This window comes from Neofelis nebulosa, chromosome 5 (genome assembly GCF_028018385.1).
Source record: "Neofelis nebulosa isolate mNeoNeb1 chromosome 5, mNeoNeb1.pri, whole genome shotgun sequence".
Lineage (NCBI taxonomy): Eukaryota > Metazoa > Chordata > Mammalia > Carnivora > Felidae > Neofelis > Neofelis nebulosa.
In genome coordinates, this window is record NC_080786.1 from 151,228,904 (window position 1) to 151,254,578 (window position 25,675).

At 39.3% G+C, this 25,675-nt stretch overlaps 1 protein-coding gene across 10 annotated transcripts in view; it reads left to right on the forward strand.

The window, feature by feature from the left end:
* The window catches only part of TTC3 (tetratricopeptide repeat domain 3), a 130,154-nt gene that overhangs the window by 90,399 nt on the left and 14,080 nt on the right, over window positions 1-25,675 (forward strand). For 9 of the 10 annotated variants that reach the window (XM_058731974.1, XM_058731968.1, XM_058731970.1 and 6 more), the window contains 6 exons: window positions 861-926; window positions 6,042-6,191; window positions 16,965-17,104; window positions 20,928-20,996; window positions 22,421-22,517; window positions 24,123-24,223. In XM_058731974.1, coding sequence (XP_058587957.1) covers window positions 861-926; window positions 6,042-6,191; window positions 16,965-17,104; window positions 20,928-20,996; window positions 22,421-22,517; window positions 24,123-24,223 — 623 coding nt within the window. The remainder of the gene's footprint in view (window positions 1-860; window positions 927-6,041; window positions 6,192-16,964; window positions 17,105-20,927; window positions 20,997-22,420; window positions 22,518-24,122; window positions 24,224-25,675) is intronic. The other variant, XM_058731972.1, reaches the window with a different exon arrangement.

The following is a 25,675-nucleotide window of genomic DNA, read 5'->3' on the forward strand; positions in this document are numbered from 1 at the left end:
TACTAAAATTGTTTTAAATTATTGACTTTATAATGGTTATGAAAGCTTTTGCCTGGAAATGTTTTAAAAATATGAACCCGTTTGTAGGGCATGATCTGTAATTCAGAAAGAATTTTTGGGTCTAGTAAATAATACCCTTCTTCCCTAACCAAGTTTTGTACCAGTTGAGAAATGAGATAGAGGAATCAGCAGATGGAGCCATCACGTTAATGATTAATAATGGCACCATTGAGGATGATGTAGTTACTTCTGTAGCACTTGCACATCCTGGTATTGAAGCCCTGACACACCAGCCTACCTACCCAGTTAGAGCTAGACCAGGAAACCTCACAACGTGGGGTGCTTGCCCCCATAGACTTACTGTATGGAGAATGAAAGGAAATATGCTTTTGGCACAGGTGGCCCCAAAAAACAGAGTCTGGGCTACATGTGACCAGTTTCTTTTACGAAAACCAGTTTCTCTAAAAAGACAACCAGGTGGAGAGAAACAAAAGAGATGTGAATAAAAGTTACTAACAAGCATGAGAATAAGTTTATGTTCTGTAGTTCACTTTATCGGGCATGAATTCATTAGACCCTTGTTGGATTATCCCCCACCTCATTATGTTTTCTGTTTTCTAGAAAGCTCTGAAAGCACATGTTAGAGTAATAAACCAAAATCATTTTCATTTTTACCAATTCTACATGATAGCTCTTTCCTAATACAAGAATTTGTAGAAAGTGTGAGTTATTGAAATTGGAGAAAAATAAATAAAACACACCTCGAAAAAATTGTGAGCATGTCTTAAAATGTCATTACATAATGGATTTATTTTACCACAGGAATTGAGCTTAATGGAATTATTTGTTTTTCCCCAAAGGTGTCCTGGAATATAACACATCAAGAGGTCAATACTGAGCCATATGATCCTTTTGAGGTACAACAGGTGAGTCAGAATTGTATTAAACTATTTAAAGGTTTTTTAGTTTTCATTATTATAACTAGATGGCAATGATGAACTAGAACTATTTTGGAATCTGCTAATTCCATATAAAATGTTACCATGCAATAAGCTTTAGAACATGACAAAAAAAAAAATTGTTTTTATTGAATTTGGGAAAGAGGCAGAAACAAAAGTGTTTTTTCCCTAGCTTATTTCTTTCAAAGTATAATGGCTTTATTGTTTTAACTGGTATAATGAGCCTCTATTAATTTATATATAAGAGCTTATTCATGTGAATGATACAGAAAGTTTTATAATAAAAACCTTCACCATTATAAGAATGATTCAGTTAGAAAAGCTATTAATATAATATATTGTGTTAATGTATCTTAAGAAAAGTTATTTGGGGGGCGCCTGGGTGGCGCAGTCGGTTAAGCGTCTGACTTCAGCCAGGTCACGATCTCGCGGTCCGTGAGTTCGAGCCCCGCGTCAGGCTCTGGGCTGATGGCTCGGAGCCTGGAGCCTGTTTCCAATTCTGTGTGTCTCCCTCTCTCTCTGCCCCTCCCCCGTTCATGCTCTGTCTCTCTCTGTCCCAAAAATAAATAAAAAACGTTGAAAAAAAAAATTTTTTTTAAAAAAAAGAAAAGTTATTTGGCCAACTCCATAGTTCCTGAAAGGTATTAGATAAAATTCAATTCCCCTTCTCATCTAAAACTCATAATAATATGGGGAAAGATGAATACTTCTCCACATGCTAATATCTTTTTCTCAAGCCAAAGCCTTCATCTCACTTTTAGGTGAAACATGACCATTAGTATTTTATTATCCTGGAGATAGCAACTGACAAAATTAAGAGAAGTAAGATTGTAAAAGAGGAGGTGTAGTATTCTTTCTTACGGAGGCTAACATTGTATATCTGGAAGATTAAAAAACAATTAAGTGAAAATGCAATACCAAACTCTAAGAGAATTCAGAAAGGTGATTGGATAGAATACTTTTCCATACATAAACAACAATCTGTTGCAAAGTATACTAGAAGATAAAATTCCATTTTTAATAGTAACCAAAAGATAAAATAGTTAAATCTATGAAAGAAAACTTTAAAATGCTACTGAGAAACGCACAAAAGACTTACGTAAATGAAAAGTATTGAATAGGAAGGTCCATTATTGTGAAGAGACTGGTTGTCCCTAAAGCTTTTAACACAGTTCCAGTACAATCATGAACAACATGTATTAGTTACCTGTTGCTACGTAACAAATTACCTTAAAACCTAGTGCCTTAAAACGACAATAAACATTTATGATCTCACAGCTTCTGAGTCAGCAGTTGAGCGGTTCAGCTGATGGTTCTGGAGATTGCTGAGGACTTGCAGCCAAGATATAGACCAGGGCTCATCTGGCCATCTGCAAGGAGTAACGGGTTGGAGGTTCTGTTTCCAAGATGGCTCACTCACACAGCTAACAAGTTGCTGCTGACTATTGGTGGGGGCTTCAGTTCCTTGCCTGTGGACCTCCATGTAGGACCACTTGAGTGTCCTCATGGGGCTTGGCTTTCCCCAGAGTGGTTGATCCAAGGTAGAAGTAGCAATAGCATTCATGACCTACTTTAGAAAGCCACTTTCTATCACTTCTTATGTATTCTCTTAGTCACACAGACCAACCCAAAAACCCTGATACATTGTAGAGGAGGATTGTACAAGGGTATAAATACCAAGAGGTGAGGATCTTGAGGGCCACCTTGGTGGCTGCCTCCTGCACAGGGTTTATCTGAAACTGGACAAATTGATTCTGAACTTCACATAGAAAAGTAAGCATCAGGAATCCCCAAGGAGAAGAAATTACAAGAAAGGGAGTTGTGCATCTAGATAGCGAAATACAATATGAATCTATTTTAGCACATAAATAGGACGTTAAAATAAGAGACAATAGAACAAAAGAAAATAGAAACTTAAGGTGTAATAAATAAAAATGGTATTAGTGAACAGAAAGTAGTTTATTAAATATGTGGTATTAGGAGAAACGGGTTGCCTGTCTAGAAGAAATTAATTTGGGTCCCCACCTTATTTCCATATACCATAGTAAATTCCAGACAGATCAAAGATTTCAGTATTAAAAAGCAGATCCACAATTTACCTAGAAAAAAAGGGAAATTTTTTTCATGAGATTAATAAACAGTATAACAAAGAGTATCTGTTTATATATACACATATATAATCTGTGTGTACATACGCATAGCATGTATTTGTATATGGACAAATAGACACATGATGTCAAAACACTAATGACAAACTAGGAAAATTATTTGCGGTATAGGGACAGATAGAGAACTAATTGCCTTGTTTAATGTACAAAGTTTCTGTAAATTAATCAGGGAAAGATTAATGCAAAAATGGGAATGGATGTGAATAGACAATCCACAATAAAATAAGGATGATTTTTTAAACATATAAAAAGATGCCCAGCTCCACCTGAAATAAGAAAGTCATTTATGCACTGTTGAAAGAATGTAAAAATGTAAATTTCTGGGGATGGCAATTGGGAATTTACCTGCACTCCTATATATGTATAGAGACCAGTGAACAAGGGTATTTGCATATTTGTTTCATCTGCGTTAGTGTCAGCAAAAAATTGAATACAACCTAAATATCCATCAGTATTAGACTCATTAAGTGAATTATAGTCCAGCAATTTTATTATTACTGATATGGAATGATTTACAAGACCAGATAGATAATTAAGTAGGAAGAAGTAAGGTTAGATTGTGTTGCTATGCTTGGTACAAATAGCTTTATAGTTTTGGCCAATTAAAAAAGTAATGTAATGGGGTGCCTGGGTGGCTCAGTCAGTTAAGCGTCTGATGACAGCTCAGAGCCCGGGGCCTGCTTTGGATTCTGTGTCTCCCTCTCTCTCTGCCCCTCCCCCCCCCCCCTCCTTCCCTCTCTCTCTCTCTCTCTCTCTCTCTCTCTGTCTCAAAAATGACATTTAAAAAAAAAATGTAGAACTCTTAATTTTTTTAATGAACAATACTGAAAATTATGGAGGAGAAATTAAAAATCATCTATGTTGCCTTCTCCCTTATTTACATTTTGATGTGCAGCCCTTAGGCCTTATTTTAACATTTACATTTAAGTAAGCAATTCTTTTTACACTTGATCTTAGCCAAAAGGCCGAGAAGCGATAGCAATTCTTTTTAAAAGATAGGATTGTAGCTTATATGTTGTGTTTAAAATTTTCGGTATTTATATGTTATGGATTTTTTCCATGTCAGTAAATATAGATTTTTACCATCATGTTTAACGCAGACTTGGTATTCTATTGTATGAATATGATAGTTTATTTGATTAGTTTCTTACTGTTGAACATTTAGACTGTGTCAGCTTTTCAGGCATACGAACAGTGCTGTAGTGAACATTTTTGCGTATAGAATATCTGGTGTTGAGTTCTTATAGCATACTGAGTTCTAAACCAGGTATGCTCTTCACCCTCACATTTTTTCATCAGTATTGGGAGAATTCAAAAACACTTGTTAAATTAGCAGTTAGTTTCAGGACCTTATCATTAGTGTGGCTGAGTGTTGGCTTCTCCACCAGTGAGACTTGCAGTTAATCCCCAGCACTGTTGCTTTTCCTCAGGGGCTTTAAGAAGTTGCCTAATTTCTCTCAACTTTGGTTTTCTGATCTCTAAAAGGTGTGAATAATGTTCTTACAGAATTGTGGTGAAGTTTGTATGTGATAACAGAGAGATGGCTATAATTTCTTGTTCCTTTGGTGACTTGAGCGTATAAATTGATACATAATAATAAGTTGTTCATTCATTGTGATTCTTTTGCTGAATTAAGAATGAACATAGAGGTAACTAAGGTCTAAAACCATAAAGTCTTTCTCCTGGGTCGTAGTGGGGTTGACCATTTAATTTATTATTTAAACGTGGACTCTCTATTCATGCTGCCAAACTTTTAGTCTGGACAAATAAAAATTGGGACACTCAAAACAGACTGGCATGTGTGGTCACTCTGGTCACAGCTCATAGTTCTCTAACTGATAAATCACTGAATTTCAAAACCTTGATTCTCTGCTTTTTTTTAAACTTGGAAGATGCTGAAGTGCAGGAGGTGGGGGAAGATAGACCTAGGTTTGTGCCCCTGGGATAGAGTTCCAGGCTTGGCCACTAAGGCCCTAGGGAGAGCAGTCAGCCGCAACTGGGCGGACTTGCCAGCCCACCCAGACGCCTTTCAGACACACAGGTGTGATTGCTGACTGTCTTAGCAGAATGAAAGGTTTTTTAAATTTTTTTAGATGTTTGTTTATTTTTGGGAGAAAGTGAAACAAAGAGAACGAGTGGGGGCGGGACAGAGAGAGAAAGGGAGACAGAATCCAAAGCAGGCTCCAGGCTGAGACACAGAGCCCAGTCCAGAGCTCAAACTCAACAGACTGCCAGATCATGACCTGAGCTCAAATCCAACGTTTAACCGACAAAGCCGCCCAGTCTCCCTTCAGAATGAAAGGTTTTTATTTTTATTTATTTTTTTCAGAATGAAAGGTTTTTAAAAACACGTAAATAACATTTCTTGTTGGACAATATTTCACATTCAATATGCTTCTGTTTTTGCTTTTGCTTTTTAAGCTGGTCCAAGAGATAGTTACATAACTGGAAACCATTGATAATATTTTAACTTGTCATTTTTACAACTGTCCATTTGAAACACTTAAAAGTAGGGTCAAAGTTAATATGTTTTGTTCATATCTAAAATGCATATGTACATACAGCTTTTTAAACCTAATAAATAGTTCTTGATGTTAATCATGGAGAATGATATTCACATCACACTATTGATTTAGTAATACTGAACCCTTTTAAGACAAATATTCAGAACTAATTATAGGACAGATTGAAATGTTTCATTATGAGTTACAGTAATATGAATAATTGTACTTTAAAAAGAGTTGGCTTTGCTAACCACTGTTTAGGAGGTTTTAATTCTTGAATTATCATGACATTTCCCTTGTAAATTTTCATCTGCCTCTTTTTCTCTTCTGTTTATTTTAAGAGACTGTTTGGAACAAGATGAGAAAAGGGTATTTTAAACTATTTTAACAGATAATTTTGTAACTTTTAGGGAGATCTTTCACAGATTGAGAAGGAGTACCAGGTTTTACAAGAGCAGCTTAAGGAAGCATGTGAAAATTATGAGCAGATGAAACTCAAGGTCTCGGAAGAGACCAAGGACATGGAAGAAAAGTTGAAAAGGAACTCAGAAGAAAACAAGGTAATTCTGTCCGAAACTTCTCTTTAGTAGCATGTGGCATGATCAGGAGGTCTGTACTTTAGTAGCCTCAGTTAGCTGAGTCAGCAACATTGTTGGCTGAACAACGGATTTTTTCTTAATAATGCTTTTTTAAATTTCTGTATGACATTAAAGTAGCAGTGTTTTTGCAGTGTTTTAGAACTTCTGCTATATGTTGCCTTGTAAGAAAAGGGCTGTGAATCTGGGTTTTCGTTTATTTATACTCAGTTGCTTCTTTAATAAATCTGTTTTCTGGTGACTGAGATTTTTGTTTGTTTGTTTTTTAATTTACATCCAAGTTAGCATATGGTGCAACAATGATTTCAGGAGTAGCTTCCTTAAAGCCCTTTACCCATTTAGCCCATCCCCCCTCCCACAGCCCCTCCAGTAACCCTCTGTTTGTTCTCCATATTTAAGAGTCTCTTATGTTTTGTTCCCCTCCCTATTTTTTATTATTTTTGCTTCACTTCCCTTAGGTTCATCTGTTTTGTCTCTTAAAGTCTTCATATCAGCGAAGTCCTATGATATTTGTCTTTCTCTGACTAATTTCACTTAGCATAATACCCTCTAGTTCCATCCACTTAGTCGCAAGTGGCAAGATTGCATTCTTTTTGATTGTCAAGTAATATTCCATATATATATATATATATATATATCTCACATCTTCATCCATCCATCCATTGATGGACATTTGGGCTTTTTCCATGCTTTGGCTGTTGTTAATAGTGCTGCTATAAACACTGGGGTGCATGTGTCCCTTTGAAACAGCACACCTGTATCCGTTGGATAAATACCTATAGTGTAATTGCTGGGTTGTAGGGTAGTTCTAGTTTTAATTTTTCTGGTGACTAAGTTCTAAGTTAATCCTTGTTTATATTGAGAGGCAGTGTAGCATTAGTGATTCATAGTGTGAGCCTTGGGGTCCGACCAACTGGGTTCAGATTCAAGCTTGATTCCGTACCAGTTCTCATCTTGGGCAAGTCACTTAACTTCTTTGTGCTTTAGTTTCGTATCTGGAAATTTTGGGTGACAATAGCTCCCATTTCACAGGGGTAGATTAATACTTGTAAAGTACTTACAGCTGTGTATTGTGTAAGGGCTCTGTAAGTATTGCCTCTGCCACTGTTATTACTACTACTATTGTCATCACCTTACTCTGAAGGAAATGTAAGACTGACACATGAAGCTTAGGCATATTCGATCTGCAAAATCACCTAGACCATCTTGAATTGACCTTGAATTCCATCAGCTAAGATGGATTACAGTTACAGGTAACTGGCTATTGGAATATTAATTAGTGGCAAGGCACACTGAATTGGTGGGGAAATGAATTATAGATGTAAAGGAATCTTAGCGTGTTTCTTTTTAAAACCTGAGGTCTTCTGTACAGGCATAACAAGTGGATGTTAGTTAATTTAAGAAAGGAAGGATTTACACTTATCGTGGTAAGCATTGCCTAATTTTTAGAATTGTCAATTCACTGTCTTACACACCTGAAACAAATTCAACATGGTATGTCAAGTATACTTCAATTAAACACAAAAAAGGTAAGAATTTGTTCCAGAAGTCTGGATCAGTAACTGTGGTAGCATATTAAATAGAAGAAAATTAGCTTAGTGGGATTTTAATCAGGGTATTATCGGTATTTAAGCACACCCAGAACAAAAGGGTCAGTTTGTAAAGGTAGCTGTTAAAATACTGCTGTTGTAATGGTTACCACGTTCCTGTTATAACTTGTCTTCACTTGGGGTGAGACACGGGAGATTTGAAGGGTGAGAGCAATTGAAGAAACCAGACTTTCTGGTCAGTTGCCTGGTTGAATGAGATCTTCTGATTGGGAGAGGAGAAAAGGAGCAAAAATAAAACCCTGCACAGTAGTCACTCATAGAACACTAATTTGAGTAGGCTGTCTGGGGGCTTAACAAAATAAAATATTTTTATAAGCTTTCTATTACCTCAGTAAAATTCAGTTTTACTGAATCCATATGAGAATGCTTATGGCCACCTGATTAAGTGATGAGAGCAGATTTTCAGACTCTGCCACTTGGGCTTCCGGTGAGCGAGCTTTGCTTCTCTCTGGCAGAGGCTTGTCCAGCTTTATAAACTGCTGGTCTGACTGGGTCCTGTATTTGTGCAGTTTCTCAAGGCATCTTCCTTTCTTTCTGTACTTGACCAAGAAATTCACAGTGACTCAGTCACCTCGGGTGGAGGGCTGCTAGGGAGCCGCAGCTCTGACTGGGACTGGGCTTTTAGTGTGCTTTTTTAACTTCACTGAGGCTCAGGTCTGCTTTCAAGTGTGTGTGGGGGGGGGGGGTCCTAAGAGTGTAGTCGGTCTGTTTTTTAAAAAAGCCATTATTTAGTCCCCCAGTTTTAGGCCTGTTGGGTTGTTAGATTTCCCATGTAAAATGTAGGCCCGTGTCCTGTCAGAATAAATTGCTCATCTGAGTTTTTAGGTTGTTGTCTATACAGGAGCCGATGCGATGTAGCTGTGGCCATTTCTTTATTAATCATGATTGTGTTCATAATTAGCTTGTGGAGAAATCTTTTATAAACATAAAAAGAAATGTGTGGCTTGTATTGATCTTTCCCATGGTCTTGGACTCTGTAGATCACTGAGGTCATCAGCTAATACTTCTACTTGAAAGTTGGTTGATACCACATACTAGGTACAACCGCCCTTTGCACTCTAGACAAGCGATAGCAAATCACGTTTCCGAGCTCAGGCATCAGGAAGGCTGCCTAGGTTGAACTCCACCACTACTATCTGATACCTCCGTTACCTTAGTTTACTTAACCTCTTTGACCCTCAGCTTCCTCGTTAGTAATACGATCTGTACTTCGTAGGTTTTCGAGGACTCACAGGGGTGGTTGGACGAGGGTGGGTTGTCCAGAGATACTAAGTATAGTTAGAAGGAAGAGTTGTCCCACCCAAAATGCCGCTCATGCCCCTACTCAGAAAAATTGTTTACAAAGCAGTTAAAGAGTGCTTGGCATATACAAAGCATCAATAAAAATCTGAGCTAGCTATTGTATATAGCTGATGGGGTTTTATTTTCATGAGCTAGGATGGCCTTAATAGTTATTTAGGCCAGTTATCTGTTATGTCGGAGGAAAATACCTGTTCTAAAGCCAGAATCTCCTGTTGGTTTTACCTCTAACTTGCAGTTGGCAGATCATAACTGACTGCAGTATTGCTCACGGGTTTATGTTCTTTTTAATTTATTAAGATAAAATTCATCATTTTATTCATTACAAAGTATGTAATTCAGTGGTTTTCAGTATACTCACAATGTTATATGACCATTAACACTATCTAATTCCAGAACCATTGTCATAACGCCAAAAAGAAACCCTGTTGTACCCATTAAGCAATTATTGCTCATCTCCCCTGTTCTTAAGGTACTTTAATGAGATTTTCATATAGCTAAGATGGGTATTTAAGTTGACTTTGGCTCTTAAAACATAATCAAAATAATTTTGATCTAGAATAAGTTAATGGAGTAGAATTTTTTTTTTTTTTTTAATTTTTTTTTCAACATTTTTTATTTATTTTTGGGACAGAGAGAGACAGAGCATGAACGGGGGAGGGGCAGAGAGAGAGGGAGACACAGAATGGGAAACAGGCTCCAGGCTCCGAGCCATCAGCCCAGAGCCTGACGCGGGGCTCGAACTCACGGACCGCGAGATCGTGACCTGGCTGAAGTCGGACGCTTAACCGACTGCGCCACCCAGGCGCCCCTGGAGTAGAATTTTAAAACTTTGTCCTATTTTTACATCAAAACAGAATCTTGGGCCCTGCCTGCCAAAAATTCCTCAGCCCACATCTGTGTAGAGGTGGGGTTCTCCTGTTCGTTCAGTCATGATCTTTGCCAACTTCAGCCTTTTTTGTTTTAAGTTTATTTATTTATTTTGAGAGAGAGAGCGAGAGCACAAGCAGGCTCCTCACTGTCAGCATGCTGCCTGAATGGGGCTTGATCCCACAAACCATGGGATCATGACCTGAGCTAAAATCGACAGTCGGACACCCTTAACCGGCTGAGCCACCCAGGTGCCCCTCGGCCTTTTTTTTTTTTTTTTTTTTAAGTTTATTTACTTTGGGGGGAAGTAAGCAGGGGAGGGGCAGAGAGAGAGAGGGAAAGAATCCCAAGCAGGCTCTGCGCTGTCAGCATGAAGTCTGACGTGGGATTTGATCCCACGAATCGTGAGATCATGACCTGAGCCGAGATCAAGAGTCAGACGCTTAACTAACTGAACCATGTAGGCACCCTGAGTTCAGCGTTTATGATCTAACCTTTATGTAGCTCATTATGTGCCAGACTCAGTTGTAAATTTTTTACATGGATTATTTAATCTCAAACAATCATAATATACTAATGTTACATAGTACACTAGTATTTTCTCCATTTTACTGTTAGGATATGGAGGCAGGAGCAGCTAATGCAACTTGCTGAAAGTCATACCAGTACTAAGTGGCAGAACAGTTAGTGTCAAGCTCTAGATCCCTTGCTTTTGTCCTCCCCCAAGAGAATGTCAGTTCCATAACCATTTGAAAAATATTTCTCAACACTTCACAAGCAGTATGGATGTGTCAGTTAATTGCTGCCATAATAATGCTGACTAACCACCACCCACAAAACCTTAGTGACCTATAATAGTAAATGTTAAGTGTGTGAGTCTGTGGATTGGTTTATCCCAGTTAGGCTGGCTGGGCTGGACTGTTTCACCTTTGGATCAGCTGAAGTTCTGTTGTTCTTGGCTTACTTGCTCATATACGTGGGGTCACCTGGCTATGGAATGATCTAGAATGGCCTCAGCTGGGATGATTGGGGCAACCAGCTCTGCTCTATGTGTCTTTCTTCTTCCAGTAAGTGCAAGGACAAGCAGGGATGGTCACACAAGAAATTTTCAGGCCTCTGCTGACGTCAGGTCTGCTAATATCCCATTAGATAAAGCAAGTCACATAGCCAGCCCAGATTCAGGGGTAGAGAAAAGAGACTGCTCTTTATCGAAGGAACCTGGATGGTCCCATGACAAAGGGTGTAGATAAGGATGGGACTGTGAATGCTATCCCTCTGCCATAGTAGGTCAGCACCAAAATTCACTAACATTCAGTAGTTAACCAAGAGTTTAAAAACCCTTCCATGATTGGTGCCGACCCTCCATCATCCACCTTCTCCTTTACTAGTTAGTTCTCTGCATTATCCTCTATACTTACTGGATAGCATTTGTCCTGTGATTTTTTTCACTTTTGGCTCTTTTCCTAGCACTGTTTCTTCTGCCTCAAGTGGCCTTCTTTCTCTCCAAGCCTGGCTCACTTCTCATTTTTTGGGTCCACCTAGCTCAGGCATCACTTTCTTAAGGGAGCAGTTGCTGATGGTAACCTCAGCTTTGGTTCAAGGTCCTTATTAATGCAATGGTAATAATAAATACCTCACTATATTATCCAGTGACTATTTTTGTTAACATTTTTGTTGAGATATAATTCATTTACCATAAAGCTCACCCATTTAAAGTATACAGTTCTGTGTTTGTGGTACACGTACACAGTTGCACAGCCATCACCACAGTCTAAGTTCAGAACGTTTTCATCACCTTCAGAAGAAATCTCATACCCACTGTCAGTAACTCTCCATTCTCCTCCCTCCCACCGCCCTAGGCAACCACTCATATACTGTATGGATCTGCCTATTCTGGGCATTTTATATAAATGGAGTCACACTCTGTGTGGTCTTTTGTGACTGCTTGCTTTTACTTAGCATAATGTTTTCAAGGTACATCCATGTACATCCACCCATGTAACACGTCAGTACTTCATTCCATTTTACTGCTGAGTAATATTGTATTGAATGGCAGTGCCACATTTTATTTATCCACTCATCAGTTGATGGGGTTTTTTTTCTACTTTTCGACTGTATGAATAATGCTGCTGTGAATATCTGCCATGAATGTCTGCGGGCATATGTTTTCATTTCTTTTTTTTTTTTTTTTTAAGTTTATTTATTTATTTTGAGAGGGAGAGAGAGCATTCCAAGCAGGGTCTGCACTGTCAGCACGGAGCCTAACGCGGGGCTCAAACTCACGAACCGTGAGATCATGACCTGAGCCGAAACCAAGAGCCAGACACTTAACCAACTGAGACACCCAGGCACCACCATATGTTTTCATTTCTTGAGGGAATATGCTTAGGAGCAGAACTGCTGGGTCATACACTGACTCCATATTTAACTGCTTGAGAAACTGCCAGACTGTTCGAAAATAATTGTAGAAGCTAACATCCCCACAAGTAGAGTATTCCAGCTTCTCCACATTCTCATTAATGCTTAGTATCAACCATCTTTTTGATTGTAGCCATCCTAATGGGTATGAAGTCATTTCTCATTGTGCTTTTGATCTGCATTTCCCTAAAGGCCAGTGGTGTGGAGCATCTTTTCATGTGCTTATTGTCTATTTATATATCTTCTTTGGAGAAATGTCTGTCCAATTTTTTGTCTGTTTATTAATTGGATTATTTGTCTTAAGCATTTCATATATGTTTAATCTGGGTGCAAATTGCTAGTTAAATATATGACTTCTAAATATTTTCTCCCATCTTCCATACTTGAAAATATATTTGTCCGATCTCCATTTTGCGGGTTGTCATTTCAGCTTCCTGATGGCATGATTTGCAGCACAGTTTTTTATTTCAGTATCGTCCACTTTTTTCTTTTGTTGTTTATTTTTGATGTCATATTTTAGAAACCTCGTAATCTAGGGTCATCAAGATTTACTTCTGTATTTTCTTCTAAGAGTTGTATAATTTTAGCTCCTCCATTTAGGTCTATGACCATTTTGAGTTAATTTTTGTGTGTGGTGTAGTAATTATCATTTATGCATACTTCCCCCACCAAACTGTTGTCATCTTTTAATTTTTTTTTTAATGTTTATTTTTGAGAGAGAGAGAGACAGAGAGCAAGCAGGGAAGGGGCAGAGAGAGAGGGAGACACAGAATCAGAAGCAGGCTCCAGGCTCTGTGCTGTCAGCACAGAGCCCGATGCAGGGCTCGAACTCACAGACTGTGAGATCATGATCTGAGCTGTAGTCGGCCGCCCAACCAACTGAGCCACCCAGGCACCCTTAAACTGTTGTCATCTTTGAATCTCAGTGTACAGAATAGTTCTGCTGATGTTATCAAACAATGTGCGTTTGAGCACCAAAGAACTGGATTAACTGGGTTTAGTGAATTGTGGCTGCATATTCTGTGTCCGCCTACATCAGAGAACATCAGGCCTGCACTTCCGTGAAGATTGTTGCTTGAATATTTGCTAATATGTGGTTGAGGATATTATCCATTGTTTCATCTGACAAAATGTATTGGATGCTCCCTTCAGTATAAGCCAGGCTCTGTGCTGGTCTTTTGGGACTTTTCTGCAGCGTCCTCTTTATGAGGCCCTAAGAAGTTGTTTCGCTCTGCTTTCACTACCTGGGCTTCTTTGTGCAGCAAACTTGTTTTTATTTTGTGGGTATAGCTCACTGTTTCCTCGGATTTTGTCTACCAGAAAAGTTTTAATGCTCTTTCTAAAGAATGGCTAACGCCTCATGCCATTTACTTTTATATTACTCTCACTTCTGGTTCTGTTACCGTTTTTATCTTTTTATTTTGTTTTCTTTACCTACTTAGCATTCTTTTTATTTTGTCTTTTTTATTATTTATTTTGAGAGAGCATGCGGGGGAGGGGCAGAGAAGGAGACAGAATCCCATGCAGGTTCCATGTTGCCAGCACAGAGCCCGACTCAGGGCTCAGTCCCACAAACCATTGGACGCTTAACCGACTGAGCCACCCAGGCACCCCTTCCGCCTCCCATTTTCTTATCCATAAAAAAGTCAGCCTTGCCCACTCGGCTACCCACAGGCTGTTAGGAAAGATGAAGTTTGATAATAGATGTGAAGCATTTGTAAAAGTAAAGCCTGGGAGCACCTGGGTGGCTCAGTCGGTTAAGCATCCGACTTCGTCTCAAGTCACGATCTCACAGTTTGTGAGTTTGAGCCCCGTGTCAGGCTCTGTGCTGATGGTTAGGAGACTGGAGCCTGCTTTAGATTCTCTGTCTCCCTTTCTCTGTCCCTCCCCTGCTCGTGCTCTCTCTCTCTCTCTCTCAAAAATAAATAAACATTAAAAAAAAAACACAAACATTAAAAAGCAAGGAGAAACCATTGAACTTGCCAGATAAAGCATGTTTGTAGACCGCCTCTAGGTTAGAGTCATTTAGGCTAGAGAGTGAAGTGTGAACACTTCTAGGCGAGCTGAAGGGGTTCTTCAGAATCCCCGAGTGCGGTGAGGGGCTCTGAGTGCTGAGAGACCTGAAGGAAAGGAAAGGGTGTTTGAAGTATGTGCTTAGGAGGCTGACATACCCTCTGTCAGGGGCACTTAAATCAGGGGTCCAGTGAAACTTGAGGGTGTTGCAGAAGGGTCCTTGGAGGATGGAACAAATGTCAGAAGGAAGGCGGAGGCTACTACAGACAGGACTCTTTCGAGCAGGTTTCAGGGGAGATTCTGCACTTTCCCCTTTGCCTTCCCTGCACCACGTCTCTGCTCCCAGCACCCAGGATAAGACCGTGTCTTCTATAAATAGACTCTCATGGTCTGAGGACTTGCCCTCTGAACCCTGTAGACCTCCTTGCATCCAGTTCACAGTGTAACCAGGTGCATCCTGGAAGGAACTGGTGGACATTCAACTGACATTTCTAACATGGCTTTTCATGGGGAAATGCATTCCAGGTTACAACCAACCAACTGGTCAGCGGATTTGGAATAGGGTGGGACTTGCCCATATTGGGAAAGGCTGTTTTGGGGAACAAAGCATACCTGACTTGATTGTGTGCTGTTCTTGTGCTAGAATAGCCTGTTAGAATAGAAGTGTCTGTTGTATAGACAAATAAGACTCAGAAGAATGTTGTTTCTTTCTAAATGGTTATGTTGAAAAGCTGTTTGAATTCAGTATTTTTATTCCTTTGATTTCTAGTCTTTGTCAAACGCTTAGAAATTTCTGCTCTGTCCCATCAAACTGACTGCAGGGCCTGGGGTGCCTGGGTGGCTCAGTCGGTTAAGTTTCCAGCTCAGGGTCCTGAGATCGAGCCCCCTGTCAGACTCCGCACTGAGTGTGGAGCCTGCTTAAGATTCTCTCTCTCCCCCACTCTATCCCTCTCCCCTGCTCACTCGCACTCCCTCTTTCTCTCTCACTCAAAAGTAAAAAGATTTTTAAAAATGACTACAGGGTCAATATTATGGGGTTCTCACATATTTATTCACAGATTTATTTAAACATCCATATCTAGGTTAATGTGTCTCTTTTCATGCTTCCTAGCCTAGTACATCTTCTGTGCTCTTTTTTGTTAATGGGATTTTTAACTGTTCATCAAAGGTAGAAACCTATCTTTAACTCTGTCAACTTTTTTTTTTCAATTTTTTTAAATGTTTATTTTTGAGAGAGAGACAGAGCATGAGTGAGGGAGGGGCAGAGAGAGAGGAAGACACAGAATCTCAATCAGGCTCCAGGCTCTGAGCTGTCAGCACAGAGCCCAACGTGGGGCTCAAACTCACAAACTCTGAGATTGTGACCTGAGCCAAAGTTGGCCACTTAACCAACTGAGCCACACAGGTGCCCGTAACTCTTCTTTAGGTCACAACTTCTGCTTTAGGTCTTATATCCCACTTAGACATATGGTCTTATCTGTCCTCTTCTTTTAAAATTTCATTTATTTCTTTTTATCATCCCTACCATAATCCTTATTGTCTCTCACTTGGACTATTACAGTGAAATTTTTAAGAAATTCTACCTTCGTCTAACGTAGTTTTTAACATTAAGGGTTATAATAATGGGCTATGAAATCAGTTTAATGGTGGTGACTGGAATTGTTTTCAATAATTGAATAGATTAAAAATATCAGAAAGCATCTCCGAAAGGGCAGTTCTCTTTCAGTTTGTGTGTGTGTGCATATATACATACGGTATGGATTGTTATTAAAATTTATCTGTTGTTTGGGGTCACAGTCAAGAAAATATGAAGGCCACTGATTTGGTCTACCACTTTCACATGGCCTCTTACCTATTCTTTTTTGTTTTTTTTTTTTTTCCCTCTTACCCATTCTTAATCCATCTCTGCGTCTCTCGCTTATTTTTCTAAAACCAGAATCTACTCATCTCACTACCTTGCTTAAGAGTCTTCACTGGCTCCGTGTTATCTACCGGCTAAAGTCCACCCTCCTTAGCATTACTCACAAGCCCCTTTATAATTTGAACCCAAGTCATCTCGGGTACCATTCTCCCTGCCCTGCCTTCCATATGTCCACCTCGTACTCCAGCCACGTAGTGCCTCTTGCTTTCATTTGTACGTGTCTTACTCTTTTATCCTCTGCCTCACTATTCCTACTGTTTGGGATCTACCCTCCACATGGCATCTCATCTTTAAAGACAGAAATCAGAAATCACTGTTTTTAAGAAGCCCTTCCCAAATACCAGAGAGTCTATCATGCCTCTGTGCCTTTTTGTTTGACAGCCTCCCCCCAGCCTGATTCGGTGAGGACAAGTGAGGCCCAAGGCTGTGTGTCATATGATTCTGTATCTCAGGCTCAGCCCAGGTCCTAAGTGTGCTCTGCTAAACTGGAGTTATTGATTGAACTAATACACCACCACAATTCTGGTCTTTGGGGCTTTTTTTTTTTTTTTTTTTTTTTAAGTAAATCTTCCTGTTTATTTAAGTGCTTTCTAAAAATGTTTTCAGATATCAAAGACAGAATTAGATTGGTTCCTTGAAGATTTGGAAAAGGAAATTAAAAAATGGCAACAAGAGAAAAAAGAAATCCAAGAAAATCTAAAAGCACTAAAGAAGAAAATGAAAAAGGTTCTAAATGCCAACGAAACGTAAGTTAACAATTGAAAGGCAGTGATTTTTTATTATTGGGGCTTTTTTGTTGTTATTTTAACATTTTTGATATTCAGTTTCAGACTATATCAGGTAAAGTACAAATTTAAATACTGTTTTCATCTCATTTTAGAGAACGTTCTGTGGGGACTTACCTGAAATGTTTCGTAAAACTACCGTGTTTGCCAATCAAGTGGGACTGTGAATGAGCAAAGAGCTGACTTCCTTCTAGTCGGGACACCACCCCTTACTGTGAACATTACCTTTGCCCCATTTTTTCCTTGTCTATAAAGTGAGGGGCTTAGTCTAGATCTAAGGTTCTTTCCTGCACTAAGATTCTGTGATGATTATTTATCATTGCTTTCATCCTGAGCCTTTAAATTACTAAAATTTGGTCTTGTGGTATGAAGGATTTGGTAATGCATACAGGTAATACAGTTGTCAGATGGGCCAAGTTTAAGATTCTCTGTGATCCATTCCTAACCCCTCTCTTCCCTAGTTGGTGACATATCACATGATTCCTCAGCTTAATTGTTACCTACCACTGTGTAACAAAACACTCAAACTTGGTGGCTTGCATTAACAGCCATTTATGTGATCATGATCTTGGAACCTGGTCTGAGTTCTGCTGGGCTGTTCTGCTGGTCTTCACGTGGCAGGGAATTGGCTGGGGCTGGGCTCAGCTGGGATGGATGCTGGGATGTCATGGCTTTTTCTCTCCGTGTAGTTTCACGGCTGCTCCCTTTCCACGTAGGCTCTTCATGTGACTTTTATCGATACGGTCTATCCAGGTGGTCTCCAACACAGTAGCCAGGCTTCATATGTGGTGGCAAAGGGCTCCCAAGGGTACGGAAGCAGAAGCTGCCATGCCTCTTGAAGGTTCAGGCTCAGAGCCCTCAGAGCATTACTTCCACCACATTCTGTTGTGAAAAGCAAGCGGCAGGCCTACTGGAGATTTAAGGGCATGAAGAAGGGGAGGCATGGTTCACGGGGGCCACACTACCATTCTGACCTTTCAGGACATCCATTTGCCATATGCCATAGGATCGACGACTTCGTCGTGAGTCTTGCTGGCATTACATTCGGACAGTTTTTAGGTAATCCTTCCAAGAATGATGAGCTATAAAACACCGCCTATGTCTTGTCATTTTGAGTAGGCTCAGAGTAGTTCCATCAGAACACATGTGTGGAAACGATAACGTCTGCGAAGCTCTGTACAGCACCCCATCCATAGGTTCATTTTTCACGGTTTCAGTTACCTGTGATCAGCGGCAGCCAAGCTCAGATGATTCCCCTTCTGACATACTGTCGGAGGGTCAGTAGTCGCCTAGTGCTGTGTCACCCGCCTGCGTCACCCGCCTCACCTCATCACATCACACAGGCATCTTGTCATTTCACATCATCAAGGAAGGCTGGGGACAGTGTAGTGAGATAAGATACATTGAGAGAGAGACCACACTCATACATAACATTCATTACAGTATCATTGTTCTTATTTATTATTAGTTATTGCTGTTAATCTCTTACTGTGCCTAATTTATAACTTGAACTTTATCGTAGGTATGTATATATAGGAAAAAACCTGAGTTTGTTACAGTCCATGGTTTCAGGCATCCAGTGGGGGTCTTGGCACATATCCCTCTCAATATTTGAGCATGTCAGTAGTTAAGTTATTCAAAAATTCAGGAATATTTGTATTTAACATAGATTTTTGTATGCTCAATTCAGATTTACTGTTAAACTAGACAAAATAAATGAGGCTAATAATGATAAGAAAATTTTTTGTGTGTGCTAGCATAAAAATCCATTTCTGTTGAGGAATAAAGTTTTTATTAATTTTTTCCACTTTATTAATACATGTTTTCCTTTTTTCTGTCCCAGTTTAAAGATAAGCTACAAGCTTCTTTATGTGCTTGGCTTTTTGCACTTTGTAAATGATATAAATCTAAATTTTATGTCTGGATTTTAAAGTAAAGCCTCTTTTTATATTAAAAGTTTTATGTAGTCTTAAGTTTTGAAGCAAAACTCTGAGCAGGAGAATAATTGTATAATTAAGCAGTTGACCCTAGAACAATGTGGGGGTTTAGGGGTGCTGACCCCCAACATGTAACTTTTGACTCCTCCAAAACTTAGCTACTAATAGCCTACTGTTGACTGGAAGCCTCACTGATAACACAATTAACACATATTTTGTATATGTATTATATGCCATAATTCTTGGTAAACTAGAGAAAACAAATTTACTAAGAAAGTCATAAGGAAGGGGCACCTAGGTGGTTCAGTTGGTTAAGCGTCAGACTCTTGATTTTGGCTCAGGTCATGATCTCACAGTTTTTGAGTTTGGGCCCCACATCGGGCTCTGAGCTGACAGCTCAGAACCTGCTTGGGATTCTCTTGCTCTCTGCCCCTCCCCCACTTGCACTCTCTGTCTCTGGAAAATAAATAAACTTTAAGTAAAAAGAAAGAAGAGAAAGTACATTTTTAGTATTATACTGTATCAAAAAAAAAAATCTGTATATATGCACTACACAGTTCAGACTTGTGTTGTTCAAGGGCCAACTGTACTTCTTGTTTTGCAGGAAGTTTTAAAATTTAAAAGGAAAATGGTTTTGTAATCAGAATACCTTAGGTTTACATTCTGGCATGCCAGTTCAGGTCTTTTCATATGCAGATCCCCTCCCCAAGCACCCACCCTTGAAATTTGATCTTGCTGGGATACTTTTTAGTCATTATTTTAATTCAAGTTGGTTGGGGCACGTGGGTGGTTCAGTAGGTCAAGCCTCTGACTTTGCCTCAAGTCACGTTCTCCCAGTTCATGAGTTTGAGCCCTGTGTTGGGCTCTGTGCTGACAGCTCAGAGCCTGAAGCCTGCTTTGGATTCTTTGTCTCCCTCTCTCTGCCCCTCCCCCACTCATTCATTCATTCTCTCTCTCTCTCTCTCAAAAATAAGCTTAAAAAAAAAATTCGGGGTGCCTGGCTCAGTCAGTTGGGTGTCCAGCTTCAGTTCAGGTGATGATCTCACAGTTCATGAGTTTGAGCCCTGCATCAGTCTCTGTGCTGAGCTCAGAGCCTGGAGCCTCCTTCAGATTCTGTATCTCCCTGTCTCTCTGCCCCTCTCGTACTCGTGCAGTGTCTCTGTCTCAGAAGTAAACATTTTTTAAAAATTAAAAAGTTTTAGAAAGATATATACACTTCGTTTTGCAGGGTGTTAGACTCGATATGTGTGTGTGTTAACTAGGCTGTATTTCTTTTTGAGAGAGAGAGAGCTCGCGCAAGTGGGGGAGGGGCAAAGAGAGAGAGGGAGACACACAATCCACAGCGGACTCCAGGTTCTGAGCTGTCAGCGCAGAGCCTGACACAGGGCTCAAACTCATGAACTACAAGATCTTGACCCGAGCGGCAAGTCAGATGTTTAATCAAATGAGCCACCCAGGCACCCCTGTGAGTCCTATTTTAAAGATGAGAAGGCTGTTTTCATTTTGAATGAGAGCCACTGGTTATACTGATGATGATAGACAACACTGATACTCCTCTGGGTCATGTGGAATCACCTGGAAGTGCTCCTTGAAGTGAACTGAGATAAGGTGTTGTCTACACTGCAAGCATATGACCTAGGGTGAAGAAAAGATTTCTGTCCTTTAGGCGTAAAAGGAAAATGACCCAGATTCTTTGCCTGTTTAGAAGATAATAGAAATTAAATCAAAATGTAGAAGTTTACAAAATCAAGAAATATTTGCATCAAAGTAAGTAGAATTTACTATGTGGGATTGTGTTTTTAAATATCCTTGAAAATTAATTAAAATTTGGTGATTTTCTTCCATAGATATACCCAGAAAAATGATGGAAAGGATAAGGAACATGAATTACTTCTGGATCAGTCCCTCGAAATCAGGCAAATTAAGTTTATGTTTGCTTTTACTATTATCTTATACTTTTAATACCCAGAGGCACCAGCACACTAGGCTTCTAAATCTATTGTGGCTTGTCTGTTTCTTTTAAATAATTATGTGTCTCTTTTATTTCTGTTTCTATTTTATTCTTTAAATTAAGGTTTAAATAAAATTATTCTTTGAGTATTTTTATTTTATGCTGTTCCTACTACTTTTATTTTACACTGTCAGTATAAAAATCCTGAATTTTATTCGGGGTGCCTGGGTGGCTCAGTCAGGTAGGTGTCCTACTTCAGCAGTTCATGGGTTCGAGCCTTGAGTCGGGCTCTGTGCTGATGGCTCAGAGCCTGGAGCCTGCTTCAGATTCTGTGTCTCCTGCTCTCTGCCCCTCCCCCACTCATGCTCTGTGTCTCTCAAAAAATAAACAATTAAAAAAAATTTTTTTTTAATCCTGAATTTATTATTGTTGATTAACTGTTCTTTTCCTTTGAAGTCTCCTGAAACTAAAAATGTGGATTTTTTTTAAGATTTTATTTTTCAAGTTTATTTATTTATTTTAACAGAGAACACACGTGCTCCTGAGTTGGGATGGGGGATAGGGAGAGGGGGAGAGAGAGAAAGAGAAAGAAAGTCCCAATAGGCTCCTCACTCTGCACTGAGCCCGACGTGGGGTTCAGTCTCATGGACAACAAGATCATGACCTGAGCCAAAATCAAGGGTCAGATGCTTAACCAACTGAGCCACCCAGGCGCCCCTAAAAATGTGTTTTTAAAACTTTTCTTTTGTGTTACTTAAGATAACAATCTCAACTTTATTATGGTCGTTGTTCTACAATTTTAAGTTTATTAAAGATGACAGATTTTTATTAAGAACCTATAAAAAGTTTTAAGCTTTGTTAATGGATATAATGTTTTTACCTACGGGTAGTCAATATATTCATTAGTGAAGCAGTTGTGTTCTGCATTTTTCGTTGAATATTGTTTCGCATAGACATTTCCATTCGCATCATGATTCATGGCCTTTTTTTTTTTAAGCCCTTATACACATATTGCCGTGATTACTTTGTAGAGATCACTTTTTTCCTTTGGGTGATTTCTTTGTCATATAATGTGTGTCAAAATAGAATTTCCTGACTGGAAGCATGAGGGATGTTCTGTAGCCAGATACGTTGTAGTCCACCTGCCCTGGTAAAAGTGATGAACCAGCTTCTCAGCATTTCCACCAAACACTCAACTTTTAAATTTTATATGTTCCTTTGATCATTTGTGAAGTGCAAAAAGCACATATGAGTGAATCTGTGTGTCAGACACTAAGAAGTTATGTGAGTCTTTCTGTGTCATGATTTCAAAGCTAACCTGGCTTAAGCCTTTAGTTATCTCACTGTTTTTTTCTTTTTCAAGAAGTTTTTTCTCATTAACATTTGCAGTGATACATTTACAAATGAGAAAATGAAAATAGAAGAGTGCATAAAGAAAGGGAAAGAGAATTATGAAGAGAGTCTTCAAAGAGCAGTGGCTGCAGAGGTGAGCCTGGGACACTTGGTGACGGACAGATGTGGCGAGATTGTTTGCTTTGTGTTTAACTGCATGTGAGGCATAACAACATTGCTGAAAAGTGTGGAGTCTGACGGATAGCCTCTCACCCAGAGTCCTACATCCCGGAAATAGCTACTTTTTTCCATGCATGTCACTTTCTAATGTTTTACCCTTGTGCTTACATGATATTACATAGCTGTACTCAAAGTGAACACCACATTTTGCAGTCTGCTTTCCTTATTTTTATAATTCAGTCGTTTTCCATGCTGTACCTTAGAATGGCTTCATCATCTGTAATCAAGTGGTGTGCCATGAAGTAGCCAACCATTATAGTCACTACTAGAAGAGGAACTTGAAAATAATCCACTCATTAAGAATTTACTCTCGGGGCGCCTGGGTGGCGCAGTCGGTTAAGCGTCCGACTTCAGCCAGGTCACGATCTCACGGTCCGTGAGTTTGAGCCCCGCGTCAGGCTCTGGGCTGATGGCTCGGAGCCTGGAGCCTGTTTCCGATTCTGTGTCTCCCTCTCTCTGCCCCTCCCCCGTTCATGCTCTGTCTCTCTCTGTCCCAAAAATAAAAAAAAATAAAAAAATAAAAAAAACGTTGAAAAAAAAAAAAAAAGAATATGCTCTCTTCTTTCCTCAGAAGAATATATACCAATGTCCACATACTATTTGAGATACTACTGAGACAGAAATCAAAATAATGACCTCTGGCTGTATTTTATTGAGTTCCCAAAACATGGTTGTCTTTGTTTTCTCAATTGAGAAGAAATACTACTTGTTGGTATATATATCTATGATTATTCTGGGAAATTAAAAAAAAAAAAAAGACTTAGCTTATATAGTCCACAGACATGGGACTTCTGATTAAATATTGACTCTGCAGCTGCTTCTAAGGAAAGGATGGGGAAAGAAAAGCTCAAGTGCCTATATTTTATGAGTCCTATGCCTACATGTATATTTATGAGCTTGGTCAGGTCCCATTTACCACCATTTGGCCAGCCCTTCTGCCTGGTGGGCCCTGTGAAGGTTACTGACACCTGTATTAAAAGAAAGCAGTTCTATATTTCTTGCAGTGCCTCTTACAAAAATGGCCCATAGGCTTGTGGGAAAACCAAAAAACATTCCCCAGAGGCTTTTGAAGCTCATACTGAGAACAGCTTCTTTGAGGCCTTTAAATTTGATAGCGTGCAGCCTGGGGGGTCATTGTGCAGGCCCCTGGCCCTCTGCTTACCAGGGACAGGACCACAGATAATGCTCATCAGGCATATACATGCAGGGAACCTGGCTCTGTGTTTGTACATGGCTTAAGCAGTAAGCCATGTGGAAAGTTTAGTATCTGAGAAAAGTACTCTGTAAGGTAAAAGAATTTTCCCGTCATTATGTTATTCTGTTTTCAAATCCAAAACTTTGAATTAATTCATGTTGACTTTTGTGAATTACCACATAAGCAAGTTCTAGTGCTTCTGTCATCATCTGTCATTTAAGGAGAAACTTGAAAGTGGCTTAGAATGTTTACGTTTTAACAACCTTAAGATAGTTTCAGTTTCATTGTTTGAAAATACTTCATTGTTATCTAATCTAATGGTAGGTATCTGTGCTTGAAAACTGGAAGGAGACAGAAGTGTACAAATTACAGATCATGGAATCACAAGCAGAAGCGTATCTGAAGTACCTGAAGCTCCTGAGCAGGTACGGTGTGGTGTCACGGGTGTGCTTCCCAGCATGTCGTGTAGGAAATCCACATTAGAGCTGATTTGACCAAAAAGTCATTACATTATTCAGGACCATTTTATTTTTAATAGTTATACATCAATACATGTTCAGTTGCAGAAAAATCAAAATATACAAACCAAACTGATAACGATTATCCGTAATTCTTTTTTTAATGTTTATTTATTTATTTTTGAGAGACAGAGTAGGGGAGGAACAGAGGGAGAGAGAGAACCCCAAGCAGGCTCCTCACTGTCAGCACAGAGCCTGATGTAGGGTTTAGTCCCACGAACCATGAGATCATGACCTGAGCCAAAATCGAGTCGGATGCTTAACCTGTTGAGCCACCCAAACTCCCTGATTATCCATAATTCGTAACGTTTTTTTATTTATTTTTGAGACAGAGAGAGACAGAGCATGAACAGGGGAGGAGCAGAGAGAGAGGGAGACACAGAATCGGAGGCAGGCTCCAGGCTCTGAGCCATCAGCCCAGAGCCCGACGCGGGGCTCGAACTCACGGACCGTGAGATCGTGACCTGAGCTGAAGTCGGACGCTTAACCGACTGAGCTACCCAGGCGCCCCGATAATTCTTAATTAATGTGTAACTAATTAGTATTTTAGAAGAAACCATTAAGTATCTGAAAAAAAGAAAATTTTATAAATATATATATATATATATATATATATATATTTTTTTTTTTTTTTTTACTAAGTAATGTAAAGGAAACTTCCTTTCGTATCAATAATGACATTTCTTTAACCTAATTTTGAAAAGTTGGATAGTATTCCAGCATACAAATGTGTCATGATTTATTAAACCCCACTGTGGTGGTGCATAGTTGGGTTCTTTGCACACTCTGTTAAGAAAAGCTGCATTTCAGTGAGTTTCCTTGTAGCCGCATTTTTATGCATGTTATTAATCATTTCCATGCAATAAATTTCTGGAGTGAAGATCACATCTTCAAGCTTTTTAAACAATTACCTTCTGTAAGAACAATCACTTACCAGTCTTAATGATAGAGTATGGAAATGTCACTTCAGAAGATACTCACCTATGGTCATTTTTTCAACTCTCATAATCTTTACCTGTTTTTGTTTGTTTAGCTTTGATTTTGGAATAAGGTTTACCTGGGAATTCTAGAGGGTCTTCCTCAGTCTAGTCTCTAGCACTATTCTGTGTGGATTTTCACACAAGGGATTATTTTTCATCTGGTCTTTTTATCATTCCACAGTCAGGTTTTTCATCCTTCCCTGTGCTTTTTGCCTTACATTTCAAACCCTCGGTGTTGAGCCACAGGTTCTGTGGGTCACGGGAAAAAGTTTGGATGTGTTGTTACTTCTTCATTTTTCAAGATTTAGTTTTTTTCACATGAGAAAACCTTTCTAATGAGAGGAAAACTAAGACGCTGATTCGGGTTATAAGACTAGTG